The following is a 14,135-nucleotide window of genomic DNA, read 5'->3' as shown; positions in this document are numbered from 1 at the left end:
GGAATGAGGGGACCAGCCCTGGGAGCTGTCCCGCGAATAGGATCTGGCCCGTTAGGTGCTGGCTCTGTGGCGCCGGTTTCCGCTCTACTTAGAGCTTACCAACTTTCTTTTGGAACTTTGAGCGCGGGGAAGAAAAAAAACAGAAGAAGCAGGAACTCCCCCAGGCTACCTCTGGTCTAGGTTCCCGCACTGGGCCACTCCCAGAATCCCGCGTCCTAGCCGCTTCAAAAATACCCGCTCCCGACCGCGCGCACGTCCCTTCCGCCCTGGGACTTCGAGACCAGGGTAGGGGCGTCCGCGGCAGCTTGGTGGTGACACTTTTTTCCGAACGGGCGCCAGGTCCGCGGCCGGTAGCGGCGCGAGGCCGTGCGGGCACCACGCCCGGGGCGCGCCCTCCCTGCCCAGCCCGCGGCCCCGCCCCCGGCGGCGGAATCAGGAAGCGGTGACGTGAGGCGCCGCTGACTGGCTGCGGGCCGCCGGGATAGCTGCCGCCAGCAAATTAAGGCGCAGGGCTGCGAGCGCCGGGGCGCAGTGTCCTCCGCGCCGCGCCGTGCTCGGCACGCCTGCGCTCGCGCTCCCTGACGTCCGCCCCCTCGCAGCGGCGCCCCACCGGTCGCCACCTTCCTGCAGCTTGGGCCGCTCCGGCTGTTCCCAGCGCGTGGAGGGAGGAAGGACGCAGAGGGGGTGCGGCAGGACCCCTGGGCTTTGGGCGTCCGATGCTCGTCTCCACCTTCCGGCCGCTCAGCCCGTGGTTCTGCGGAGCGCCCCAGTGTTCGCGCACCCGGCTGAGCCCGCTGCTGGTCCTCTCCTGTCCTCTCCGGCTAGTTGGAAGTCTCTGGGGCTGGAGGGCTTTGCGGTGAGGGACAGAGGCCAGTGTGGAGCTCTTGGGAGGTTGGGGCTGACTCATCTGGAGTTGCCGACTCCGCTGAGACTGCACTTGGAAACTTTGCGCTGTGTGTCGGTTTTTGTCTCCCTTGGGGAAGCTGGACGGCAGTTCGGCAGGCCCCGTCCGTGGCCAGGACCGCGCGCTGGGGGCCATGGAGTTCACGGCGTCGCCGAAGCCACAGCTCTCCTCCCGGGCCAACGCCTTCTCCATCGCCGCGCTCATGTCGAGCGGCGGCTCCAAGGAGAAGGAGGCCACCGAGAACACCATCAAGCCTCTGGGTAAGTCCTGAATGTCTGCCGTGGGCAGGGGCGGGGCTGCAGCGCATCCGTCTGGCCCTCCGTCCCCTGCCTGCGGGAGGCTCGAGAGGGTGGCCGCCTTTCCCTGCTGGTGGCGCCTTCTGATCCTCAGGCCAGGGGCCCGACGCTAGGGGTTGAAGACTCTTTCCTTTTCCTCCCAAATTTTCTTTGGGGACTTCACGGATAGCCGGTGTCGCGTCTCCTCTATGCGCTAGCCACTTTCCCTACCTATTCGTCTAGAATCCCCATGTCAAGTCGTACGTATGAGAATGTGTGTAACTTTTTTGGGATAAAAACAGTCAGGGATAAATAATAATTAACCCCTTTTAAGACTCAACAGAATTTACCAAGCGTGTACACCTGCATGTGCATTTGATACCAAGGAGACTAAGCGACTTCACAAGGAACTAGTTGAATTTTGTTTTTCCTCTGACTTCAATCGATTAAACAGAACCAGCTCCTTAAAACCACCGTCAAGTGCTGTAGAATAAGCCAGTTCTCCCCACATGAACCATTTTCTTCACGGAAGCTCCAGACTTATCAATGAGACATCGTTTTATAGCTGCCATCATTTTCAGTGGAGGTTGGCAAAAACATTAGCCAGTAACCATTTTCCAAATTCCTCAACTTTTAGCTATACTGTTTATTTAACAACCTTTACCATTTATAGAAGACACGAGGCTCAGAGTAAAGGGAAAATAAGGATTATGTTCCCCGAGCACAAGTGAACTGTGTGGGAAAGAAACTGCTGGACTTGAGTGTTTCAGAGTCCCTTTATAATTGACAGAGAAGGAGTGTTATCATCATCTCTTGGGTCCCTGGGAAATAATTATTCCACATCCTGATCATCTGATAGCCCTAAAACGGTGAGAAATGTCAAATAGCAAACTTAGGTAATATTTCTTTTTAACTCTCCCCAGTGTTTTCTTTTTTTTCTCCCTGTCCTTTCCAATACTTTAACATCTCACATCTGAAAACAACAATCCTAGTATGAAAGACAAAGTGTTAGAGATGAAAAAGAAGAGGGCCGGGCAGAGAGAAAAGAAAGAGCTAAAATCCCCGGAGCAGCTTAGAACCAAGGAAAGGGAAACCGGAAGATCTCCAGAAAATATAATGTCAAAAATTCTCCCCTCCAAGGTTTTCACTCCCTTTCCCTGGTTCTTCCACCTGCCCTCCTGTCCAAATCTAAGCCTGCCAAAAAAATATGGGAACAACCAATGAAACAAAAACCCCAACTGTTTACAGAAATATTAGCCACCAATTTCAAAGTTATATTTGTGAAACTGCCCAACGTTATCACTCCTATTTAGAGGGCCTCTGAATTCTTTATAAACACCCCCATCACAGTTTGGTAGCTAGCAGGAAAAGAGCACTTGGGGTTAAAATTCCTGTCAGAATTACAGACAGCAGACTGGGAAACATGCCATTTCCAGCTCATTTCAGTATTGCTTTCTTTTCTGTTTCTTTTCCTGAGAATACTCACCTTCTATCTAAATTCTAAACTATAAAGCCATCCCCTCTCCCCCACCACAAACACACACAGTCTGTAAAATGAGCATCCCTCCCCTGGGCTTTTGAGACAGGCTCTGAAAGAACCAGAAGGCATTCTTGTCCTTTCCACAGGCCAGTTCAACAGAGCACAATAAGCCAAGGACTCCCGCAAGAGAAACACCTAGAGGTTCTGTTAAGAGAGAATGTGGTACTTTGGAACACGAGAGCTGTTGAAGGAGCTGTGGGGTGGGGACTCAAAAGTGTCTCCTGCTTGCCCATTTAAACACACTAAATCTATTTAGAAGAACAGCTTTAGATCACTAGAACATTTCTTAAAAAAAATTTTTTTTTTATTGAGATACAATTGACATATAACACTGTGTTAGAGCAATTCTGTATCATTTTCTTCCTCCTTCACTTTCCAACCCTGACAGTCTTTAGTCTGGGGCTTAGGGACTTGCCTTTTTCAATTGTCAGAAAATAAGAAAATTTCTGAGGCTACTTGTTGATTCCCTATAAAGACCTTATGTGAATGTGTTTCTGAAAATACTCGTTGCAAATAAGATTGTGCCGTGGCATACTTCTCTTTCTTTGAATTTGAAAGTATAAGGCTAAGATAATTAATTTGGTCATCCTTAATTTAAAATGTTACAATGAGTTGGATTATTATTGTAAGAGAAGAAAAGGTAAAAAAAAAATTTCATTTCCCGCTTGCCTGCCCCAAGTCAAGGAGAAATATGGGAAATAAAATACTTTATATGATATACAGCATTTATATGTATATACCTACATTTAGAACTTGTTTCAATTCCTTGAGGGCACTCAGAACAGAGTTGTTTAGAGATCAGTTTCACATTGCAGATTCAAGTAGTTTCTTTTTTAAGGGATGCAAGATAATTGGGACAATTACAAAAGTCCCCCTGTATTCCATCAAAGTGACTGGTGAAGTCCTGGGCCCTTATCAGCTGTGGAGGAGAATGTTTGGTTCATAGGCGGTGGTATTCCAGCTTGATGGTGGATGGCGTTCTTCCTACTTTAATACTCTGCTAGCCTGGGGTCGAGGTTGTTTTCCTTACTTCCAGGACTTTTTTGAGAGAAAAATACACACACTGCCCTCAAGCAGTCGTTTCACACCGGTTCCCAAAATGGCCTGGGGAGCTCACTTCTGTGATATGTTAGAGTCTTTCATAAGATCTCAGGCTGGGAGGGATATTGTAAAAATGCACTCATATCAAAGCCTAGAAAACGGAGAGCCAGGCAGAGAAGTAAAGTAACTTAATTTTTTTGTTTTAACCACATCCCCACTTTTCTCCACTTCCCCTCCCCTTTTTCATTTTTTTCTTATGGAGGGAAGGCTCCGGATGGAAGGGAAAGTTTCTTTCAAAGTAAGGAAGGTGCTCATCTCTTCATTCCCTTGGTCTCCCTGGAGAAAAATCTCGCCTGGTGGTCAGAGAGGCAGGACTGGCACCAGATCCCACAAGCAAAGTCTGGAACTTGGGAGGGATAACAAAAGGAATATTTGCTTTTCATCTTTCTTGATCACCTCCTTTCCCTTTATCCACTCCTTATATTTTTCGTCCCCAAAGTGGCTTTCATAATGGTAGTAATAAGCTATTAGTTCTAGAACTCATTTGGTTTAGTATGTCACTATATCACAGGAGATGAAATATATATATTGATGGGTTATCACTGCCTTCCTGGAGTTTCTGACCTTAACTTTTCCAAAGTCAAGTCCAGAACCTATTTTAGTTGTGTTGTTCTCCTTCCTGTGTCTTTGCTTGACAGTGTTAGCTGTCATCCTCCATTCTCTTTGCCTGCAGAACAATTTGTTGAGAAGTCATCGTGTGCCCAGCCCCTGGGCGAACTGACCAGCCTGGATGCTCACGGGGAGTTTGGTGGCGGGGGCAGCAGTAGCCCATCCTCCTCCTCTCTGTGTACTGAGCCGCTGATCCCCACCACCCCCATCATCCCCAGTGAGGAAATGGCCAAAATTGCCTGCAGCCTGGAGACCAAGGAGCTCTGGGACAAATTCCACGAGCTGGGAACAGAGATGATCATCACCAAGTCGGGCAGGTAGCGGGGGTCTTGGTGTGTGAGGAGTGGGGCGGTGAAAAGAGCGCCCTGGGTGGCCTAGGGTGTTCCCAGGAACTGGGTGAAACCCCACTAATCCAGAGCACTGAGAGGAAGCTTCGCTTAATGAGGGCTTCTTTCCCCTGACTTGCTTTTGGAAAGAACTGCTAAGACAGACGTCTAAGCATTTGCTTTCTCGCGATCTGGCCATGAAAAACCCAACTTGGCCTTGATGAGAGGGGTGCAGGGACCAGTAATCTTGGGACGCTGCAATCTGAGAGGGCTTTGGGCTGCAGGGTTGGCATCTGGAGGGAAGAGGGAACTCATGCTGGGAGTGCAGGGCGGGCTGCTAGGTACTTGGAGGGAGGCAGGTAGCTTCCCTTTTATTGGTCTCAATTTGCAAAAGCCACCAGCTCCCATTAAAAACCAAAACTAAAACCTGTGCAGAAGAATGAAATTTGAACGACCACACTCTGTGTAGGACAGAGTGCTGGTGCTGCAGGCCCCTGATGCTGTAGCCGGCACCAGGGCCGGAAGCCCCGGGGGTGCAGGCGGCTCCCCAGGCCTGGGGCAAAGACTCTAAAGGTGGCCAATGGCAGCCCTGGTCACTCCAGCTCTCTGGACCCTGGGAAATACCCCCAGGGTCTCCGGAAACCCAACCCTGCCCTAGATTTCTGTGGCTGGGGCAGAGTTTTCTCTCTGCCACCCTAGGGGCTGGGGGACTTGGTCTGCTCCAGACACTTTGGTCTGGGAGCCTAACAGGCTTGATAATGTAACCTAAGGTTTTCCCTAATCACAGACCTTTGGGTATTAGAAAACAAAACAAAACTTTTCACCGAGCAATGAGGACTCCGGAAAAGGTGATGCCTAAAATTATTTCTGCTTGGGAGAAGGAAGATCTCCGAATTCACATCTCTGTGGAAACAAAAAAGGGCTTGGGGGCTGGGTAGGGAGGGGAGTAGGACCTCCCTCTTTAATCCAGTGGGCTCTTTTGGCAGTATGAGCTGTGGCCGATTCTCTTTGTTTCCCTGTGTCAGGAGGATGTTTCCCACCATCCGAGTGTCATTTTCGGGTGTGGATCCTGAGGCCAAGTACATAGTCCTGATGGACATCGTACCCGTGGACAACAAGAGGTACCGCTACGCCTACCACCGGTCCTCCTGGCTGGTGGCTGGCAAGGCAGACCCGCCGCTGCCGGCCAGGTTTGTGCCTCCAGATTTTCGGGCAGAGCAAAATGCTTCTTAACCCCGAGAGCAGAATGTCTCTGGTTGGTTGCATTTTAAGCAGATCTGTTTGCACAGTGGTGGGCTCTGGTAGAAAGCATTCCAAGCCCAGATGCTCCAGGACTGACTCTACAAAATATCTGAGAAAGGCAGAGTTTGCAGAGACAGAATGTTGTCTTTAATTTTATCTTTCTCGTAATTCATTTCCACGCTTTCCTAATTTCAGTTAGAACATTCATTAGAAATCCGGACCCATTTCATAGGGCACCCATCATTTCTAGTTGGCTATTTAATACCAGACTGAATACACCTAATGCTGAAGTGGTTGCCCTAAAAATCCTTTTTAGAAGAGTGCATTTTAGTAAAGTGGTTGCTTATAGTAAATATTTTTAAGTAATATGGTTATATCTGCACACAATAAAGGTCATTTTGGTGAAATGTGGTTGTTTTTGACCAATAAAGGACTCAGACATTTTAAGTAAGAAAAGCTAACTTTTGGGTGCCTGGGTGGCTCAGTCGTTAAGCGTCTGCCTTTGGCTCAAGTCATGATCTCAGGGTCCTGGGATCGAGTCCCACATCAGGCTTCCTGCTTAGCAGGAAGCCTGCTTCTCCCTCTCCCACTCCTCCTGCTTCTTTTCCCTCTCTTGCTGTGTCTCTCTCTGTCAAATAAATAAAATCTTAAAAAAAAAAAAAAGAAAAGCTAATTTTTTCCCCCCTTCTCCATAGTAAGTTCAGTAGATGCATGTAATTCAATATCAGGTTAATATTCTTTTACATGAAACATTACTCAGTATATTAGTGATCATATATGTTTATTATGCTATTCATTGGTAATAATGTTTTTTAAGGAGAACCCTGTTTAAAAAATCACATGCTGTTTTTTATTGCTGCTGCTTTACCCAAATTAGCCTTCTAGGGGGAAAAAAAAGCATGTATTAGTTTATGCAAAAAGTAGTAGCTGAAGTTATAGGAACTTAACTGCACACTTTAATACGAACAAAGGATATTAGTAGACTTTACATTTAGGGTTCTAAAACCAAGACTTACTGTTTTTGAGTTGTTTTATGACTAATTTTTCTAATTGGCTAGAAATTCATATCAGAATTAAGAATTTATTTACATGTACAGATTTAGGAACTTTGATGGTTGGTTCTTTGTAAGTATCTAGTCTGGAGTTTTAGTCAAGGCACAGAACCAACACAGACAATTTACACATACTAGTTCAGATGGAATATTACGCTTACTTAGTCATTAATCACATTACTGAGCTTACAGTATGCTAAATACACTGGAGAAGAGATTAAAAAACTCTCAGAGTTTTCCATTCCCACAAGAGACTAGGAAGGACATCTTCCCAACCCTTCCAAATCAGCATATTAAATAACAAATAACCAGACTAAGAACTTTTTAAAAGATGTTATACCCCTTTTTTTAATTGAGCAAGATTCACCAGTTTCTAGTAGTTTATAATTAGTATTCTTTACTATTTATTATTAAATAGCTGATTCACATTACTCTCAAGCTTCCTTCCAAACTTTCCAAAATCTTTTTAAATGAGAGAGAGAGAGAGGTATTTTAGCAGATTCCTAACCATTTTTACAAGCAAATCCTCCCCCCCCCCCCCAAGTCTTTCCTTTAAGAATCGCTCTTATTTAGCATACGTTTTCTTCCTATCTGAAGGTATGGGGAACTGGTGCCGGCCAGCAGGACTTTGGAAATATGAAATGCCTTGTTTATGTTACTAATCTGTTCTGGTTGGAGAAGGAAAGCGCGTACCAATACACTATCTTAACTGAAGCATGTTTAAGCTATTGCTGGAATTTTAAGTCCTGGGGGACTTGAGAGAGGAGGGGCTTCCTGTATGCTTTTTCATTCATCTTACTTCAGTTTATTTATATTGATATTAGATAAAAATGTTTAGTGTGTTATAGGATAGAAATATGCTAGATAATTTAAGCAAATGTTCTTTATTATTATTAAAAAATAGTGCTATATTTCATAGCTCCATAAGGGAAAGGTGAGGAATATGGGAGGTGATCATTTTTGTATTGATGGTGGAAATTCCTGTGGTTCTTGTTGAAACATTTATTTCAGATGGAAGTTTACGAGTCAGTTGTTCCTAATCAGAAGAAATAATACTTGACAATATCATTTAATCTCAACAACGGGCAAGACATTATCTAAAATAATGTTGTGTTTTCATATAGAACATTTCGTTGTCTTTAAAGTAACTGATATTTAAATGTTAGACTTTATTAATGTGATTCCACATGTTGAATTGATAGAGAGGGAACATTTCATGAGCTTCTAGGAGTTTAAATATTTTTGAAACTTTTTTGGCGGAGTAGGTAGGATGTGCTGGTCAGTAAAACCATTGCATGTGTGAAGTTTTAGCCTTAGAGGGGTGTACTTGAAACGGTATTATGGTTGTGTCATCAAGGAATACTTGAATTGAAAGGCACTTTTGAGCAGTCCTCCAAAACAAACAGACAGACAAACCCACACCTAAAGCTTTTAAAGTTCTTCTATGGGTCTAGTGAGAATTTCTAGTGCCTTTTTTGTGCTCTGCTTCTGGTGGGCTTTAGCCTGTCAGCATGGGCACCTAATTCTTAGTCCTCTGTGTGACAAAGCATGGCACAGCCTTCTTGGTTTTTTTCCATAAGTACTGCAGGGAAAGGTTTTGTGACTTTCTCCCCTGACTTTGCCCAAACCATAATATTTATGTTTAATTAAAATTATAAGGAATCTATATAAAATTGAGATATAAATAACCTGTTAAATGGATAAAAGGATTTGTCCTATTAAATCAGGGATATTTCCTTCTCTTTCACGAGTTCTGTAATCTCCCCTGACTTCAGAAAAGCTTATGTCGAGTGGATACTAGGATTAGAATTTACAAAGTGTTGTACTTTGTGTAAACTATCCCTGGTAGAACAGATGGCCTGCATTTAACTGTGAATGAGGAAAAGATTGCCTCGTACGTAGCAGCTGATCAATAAATGATAAATACTTGATAAATATATTTTTCCCATCAAAGGTTCCCCCCCCCAAAAAAACTGTTTATGAATAAATGCACTGAATAATTTGAGGTTTATCCAGCTTATTTTCACTGTCATTTAGTGGGCATTTAACTAGATGAAAGTAATAGTATTTAAGGTAGTGGAAGGAGCAACAGACTGTGATCTGTGGACTATTAAAAGTTATCCACGTTGCTGTATTAAAATTACTTTGTTTTGTATTTATAAACTTCAAACTGAGTCATCCTCAAGGGTAAATGAATGAATTCTCTAAAATTGTTTCCTCTTCAGTTCTTTATGCCTTCATTGCTTTTTAGCAGTATTTATACTAGGAACTATACAATTAGTATAAACTAGTCTGTCTTTTGAAAATACTACAACAGTAATAAAATTTTGTATTTTATGGAAGCAGACCAATAGTTGATTAGATAGATGGTAAAATATGCCCCTTTTTAAAAATGGCTTGCTGAGCAGACAATAGAAAATTTACTAGGTATTACCCCTTTTAGATCATCGGTACATGAAGAAACATATTTAGATGTTTTAGAGTTATTTTGATACTGTTAGATTATTAAATTTGAGATTATCTAGGGCAAATAAAATTCACCATTTATATGAGGTTTTTGTGTTCCTTTAGAATCAGAGTATTTTATAACCCACAGAGAACAGAGTTTTAAAAGATGTCTCAATAACATTCTCATAATTTTCTTAGGTTGTACGTACACCCAGACTCTCCTTTTACTGGTGAGCAGCTACTCAAACAGATGGTGTCTTTTGAAAAGGTGAAACTCACCAACAATGAACTGGATCAGCATGGCCATGTAAGTACAGCGCCTTGGATTATGTGGATTCCCTGGGATGGAATGGAGAAGTCACTCAGAACTTCCTCCCTCTCAATCTCTTCTTCCCCTCCCTTTCCCCATCCCATCTTCCATCTCTCAGTTATTCTGTGAGGACATTCATGTGCTGTTCAGGGAACCCTGACTGCTCTTCTTAAGAGGCCACTTACAGGGATGCCGTATGCCATTTCTACGCAAGAGGGTCTGGGACCTTCGTTCGGCACTATGAATTTCCTAAGACTGCAACTACTTTACTACCTGCACCAGCTAGACAAAGGGAATGTGCATTCTGGAGGCTATGATAGTTCTTAGGTGAAACATCTGATTTCTGTCAGTGGTATATTAGATAACACAGCGTAAAGGAAATGGGGCTGACATGTCCTATGGGGATTTCCCAAAGTGTGTTTTGTAGAGCCTGTTCATGTGAGACGCAATAGAACAAAAGGGTTTTATGTCCAAATAAATTTGGGGAAGTGCTCTTTACTCATTATCTACCCCTATTGTAGAGAGTCTTATGAATAGTAAAGCACAGAGAAGTCTTGAAATTAAAAACAAAACAATTTGATTTTTTGTCATAAGGAGTTCATCAAAATATGGAAAAAGAGAAATTGGAATTCTGAGCCCATATCAATAATTAATAGCACAAATAGCCATTGACACAGGCCTTTACACATTTGATAAGACTGCTTTGTAAGGAACTATGATGTTATTCCATCCTCTAACAGAAAGATTTACATAAAAATTGTTTTAGATTTTATACTAAGAATACTTGAGACTTGCATACTTCTTTTTGATAAGGAGAGGACTATTTCTTTCTTTTTTCACCTTGATTTGCCAGAAAACACATTGGCATTTCATTGGTTGCTTCTCTTGGCTTAGATATTTTGATACAATTATTCTCTGTCTTACCCCTTTATTAAGACTTTTGTTACTTAAGGTTTTCATTCTTATTGGATCTGTGCAATTTAGTAGTTTCAGAACTCTTCTCAAAAAGGATGGTTATAAGTAGATATAAATTAGAGAGTTCTAGCCAATGGTTTCAAATGGTTTGAGTGAAATTGGAACCAAATAAATCACACTTTGGGCATTGCCATCACCCATTTGCCCACCTATGACCAAATCAGAGTAACCAGGTTAGCTCATGACTGCTGGTGGCTCTGTTGCAGTGTTGCAAATAGGTTAATAGGTTTCTGTTATTTTATGTATTGGAAAAGATAATTGACTTTTATCTTTAAGAATGTTGGGATAATTGTCTTTTTCTGCTTTTTTAAAGAGATGTTTTCATTGATAGATTTTTTTTTTTTTTCTGATTAAAAATGATGAAGTATCTGGGAGACATTTTCTGCAGGCCAGATCATTCTTAATGTCATTCATATTAAAATTTCTTGAGTCCACTGAAATCTTTGCAGGGAGAAATGAAATTTTTTATGGTTGTGATATTTTCCATATGTGAAGCTTTTATTTATTTATTTTTAATTTTATTTTTTAAATCATTGAGGAAAGTCTTGGAATAGTTGTGTGTGTGTTTTTTTAAAGATTTTATTTATTTATTCGAGAGAGAGAGAGAGCAAGAGAGAGAGCACAAGCGGGGGAATAGCAGAGGGGGAGGGAGAAGCACACTCCCTGCTGATCAGGGAGCTGGACACGAGGCTCCATCCCAGGACCCTGAGATCATGACCTGAGCCGAAGGCAGATGCTTAATGGACTGAACCACCCAGGTGCCCTTATGTGAAGCTTTTAGAAGCACTATTTGGGTCTTTCCAGAAAGATTTGAGAATTCATTTTGAGATCAGCTGTCCAGAATTAATATGTTTTCCTTTTAATATCAACTTCATGGGTGGACATAGCACCAAGCTGTATTTTAGGAGCTCTGAGTTCTCATGTGATTATGCCAAGATTAGACCTTGACAGATTATTTAGTCTTAGATGGTTGTTAATATCCATTTTAGCTTTAAAATTTTATTATTTAATATAACCTTTTGTCACCATAAATAATGTGTTCTGAAAACTACAAGAAAAGATTTTTAGATCCTGTGTTGTTCAGCCAAGTTCTTTGAATTAGTTTTGAAGAAGCCCTTCTTATAGATGCATTTTTCATTTTATAACAGGAAAATTCTTTACTTCAGGGAATTTATTTCTTCAGTAAAGCAAAGTTGACATTTCTATTAGTATTCCTTAGCCTCATGAGGTCTTGAGCAGAGAGTCAAGGAGCCCTGGGGGCTGAGATTCAGTCTGAGGTTTGAGTCTCTCTGGCACCTTTTCCTGAAGGAAATTGACCTTGGGATGGTGTAAGTAGGGGAGAAGGGATATTATTTAAAGCTTAGGGCTTTTTCCATTGTGTGTGTGTGTGTGTGTGTGTGTGTGTGTGTAAAAATTCTTTCTAACTTGTTAGTACAACATATAATGAATGCCCAGGTTTTTTCTTGTATCATATAAATATATCATATAAATATATCATATAAATATATCTTAGATGTAAGATAGTTATAAGTTAGATGTTGTCACTTTGAGTTTATTCCAGTTTTATGAGTGAGCATAAATATCTTGAACTCCCTGAAATAAACACATTATATAAAGAGATGACTTTTTTTTTTAAGTCTATTTCAGCTCATTTGAAACTCATTTGTTTTAGTGATTCCTATTCAGGTTTGGGACCATAAAAGGATGGCATGTTCAAAATTCAGTACCAGCTAATGCCCTGTAACTTTAAGTTGGCTTATGTCTCAGCACAGGGAGAGACTGATTCTATATTAATCATCCCACAGTGACTAGTATTTAACTCTGTTAAAGTCCACTAGCAAAAACGCTCATCTACCACACCCATGGTAGCCAAGAAAACAGGGTCGCTCTCAGTTGCAACAACACTGCATGCCATTGACCCTGCTCCTGCCACAGTATGTATCACATGCCTCCCCTGAGAGCCAGGCTCTCTGCGAGGCCCTTGGGATGAAGGGCATGCAGTGTGAGCCCAGGAAAGACATACCCAATTTTGTAGATTTAGGTAGCTGTCTGAGTGGCAGGGGGGAAGATGCGGAAAAACTTTTATATCTGAAAGTAAATTTTGTTGCTCAGATTTCATAATGGCAAATCAAAAGACACATGAAAAATACTGCCTTGTTAACCAAAGTAGGCTCATGATTTCTAAGTATTGGGCAACTTTTACTAGCTATACAACGGAAGATGGTCATCACTCTCATTCATATTTGGTTTATAACTGGAAGCCAGGGATCAATGAAGCTGTCAGAAATAATAACAATAATAATAATGCTCATGTTTACTGAGCACTTCCTATTTGCTATGTAATTTATAAGGGCTACATCATCTAATCCTTCCTACAACTCTGTGAGGTATGTTTTTGCATTTGAGAAAACAAGGTTAGAGAGGTGAGATCAGTTGGCTCAAGATGAAGGAACTAGAAAGTAACAGGCTTAGCACTCTAACTGAGGTCTAATACCACACAGCCTTTCTTAATTCTTTGTATCCCTCCCCCCCCAACCATAAATAGCAATCTGTCCCCCTAGAATGTATAAGTTCTTACTTTAGAAAATTTAGACCCATATATCCTTTGGTCTAACCACACTAACAAAAAATATGTTAAAGACTTGATTTAAAAAACAAAAATCAACATCCTTCAGATGACTTTCCCCCCATCATTTTAGAAAGGACCGTTGAAACAACCTGTATTGTGTACAGTTGTTTTGATAAAATGTGATTTCACAACCATGACTCTGCAGCAACTTATGAAAAGGATTTGCCTTGTGAATGGAAAGGGTATATCCTAATCTTAAAACTTGAATTCGAAGCTGAGATCTTATGGTTCTTTCTTTGCCTCATTGAACTTTGGCCTGTTTAGCAATATGAATACTTAAAATTCAGTACTTCCCATCTCTTCATCATAGATAATTTTGAACTCAATGCACAAGTACCAGCCACGGGTGCACATCATTAAGAAGAAAGACCACACAGCCTCGTTGCTCAATCTGAAGTCTGAAGAATTCAGAACATTCATCTTCCCAGAGACCGTTTTCACAGCAGTCACTGCCTACCAGAATCAACTGGTGAGTTCAACATTCACCATTCATTTCCTACATAAGGAAAAGATTTAGGAGCTTCTTTCATTTTCTTGGAGAGAAGGGCTATCCCAGTACTCAAAATCGAAGTTCACTTTGGTGAGTGCTATTGAGTATCAGCTGCAGGACCTCTAAGCATGTTGAGTGACCATGGCTCAAGGTTATTAAGGTCTGTATTATACCATCTTTTCTAGAATCTTTATACTCTTGGTCAGTTGTTCATTGCCCACTCTCCCACCCAGA

General features: G+C 42.1%; 1 protein-coding gene across 1 annotated transcript in view; it reads left to right on the top strand.

The window, feature by feature from the left end:
* The first annotated feature begins 1,037 nt into the window (after window positions 1-1,037).
* Window positions 1,038-14,135, top strand: part of TBX20 (T-box transcription factor 20) — a 52,562-nt gene continuing 39,464 nt past the window's right edge. Inside the window, exons 1-5 of the mRNA XM_036101054.2 lie at window positions 1,038-1,164; window positions 4,494-4,746; window positions 5,781-5,945; window positions 9,696-9,804; window positions 13,722-13,880. Of these exons, the coding sequence (XP_035956947.1) occupies window positions 1,038-1,164; window positions 4,494-4,746; window positions 5,781-5,945; window positions 9,696-9,804; window positions 13,722-13,880 (813 nt within the window). The remainder of the gene's footprint in view (window positions 1,165-4,493; window positions 4,747-5,780; window positions 5,946-9,695; window positions 9,805-13,721; window positions 13,881-14,135) is intronic.

This window comes from Halichoerus grypus, chromosome 12 (genome assembly GCF_964656455.1).
Source record: "Halichoerus grypus chromosome 12, mHalGry1.hap1.1, whole genome shotgun sequence".
Lineage (NCBI taxonomy): Eukaryota > Metazoa > Chordata > Mammalia > Carnivora > Phocidae > Halichoerus > Halichoerus grypus.
The sequence above is the reverse complement of the archived record's forward strand: the minus strand, read 5'-3'. Positions and strand labels throughout refer to the sequence as shown.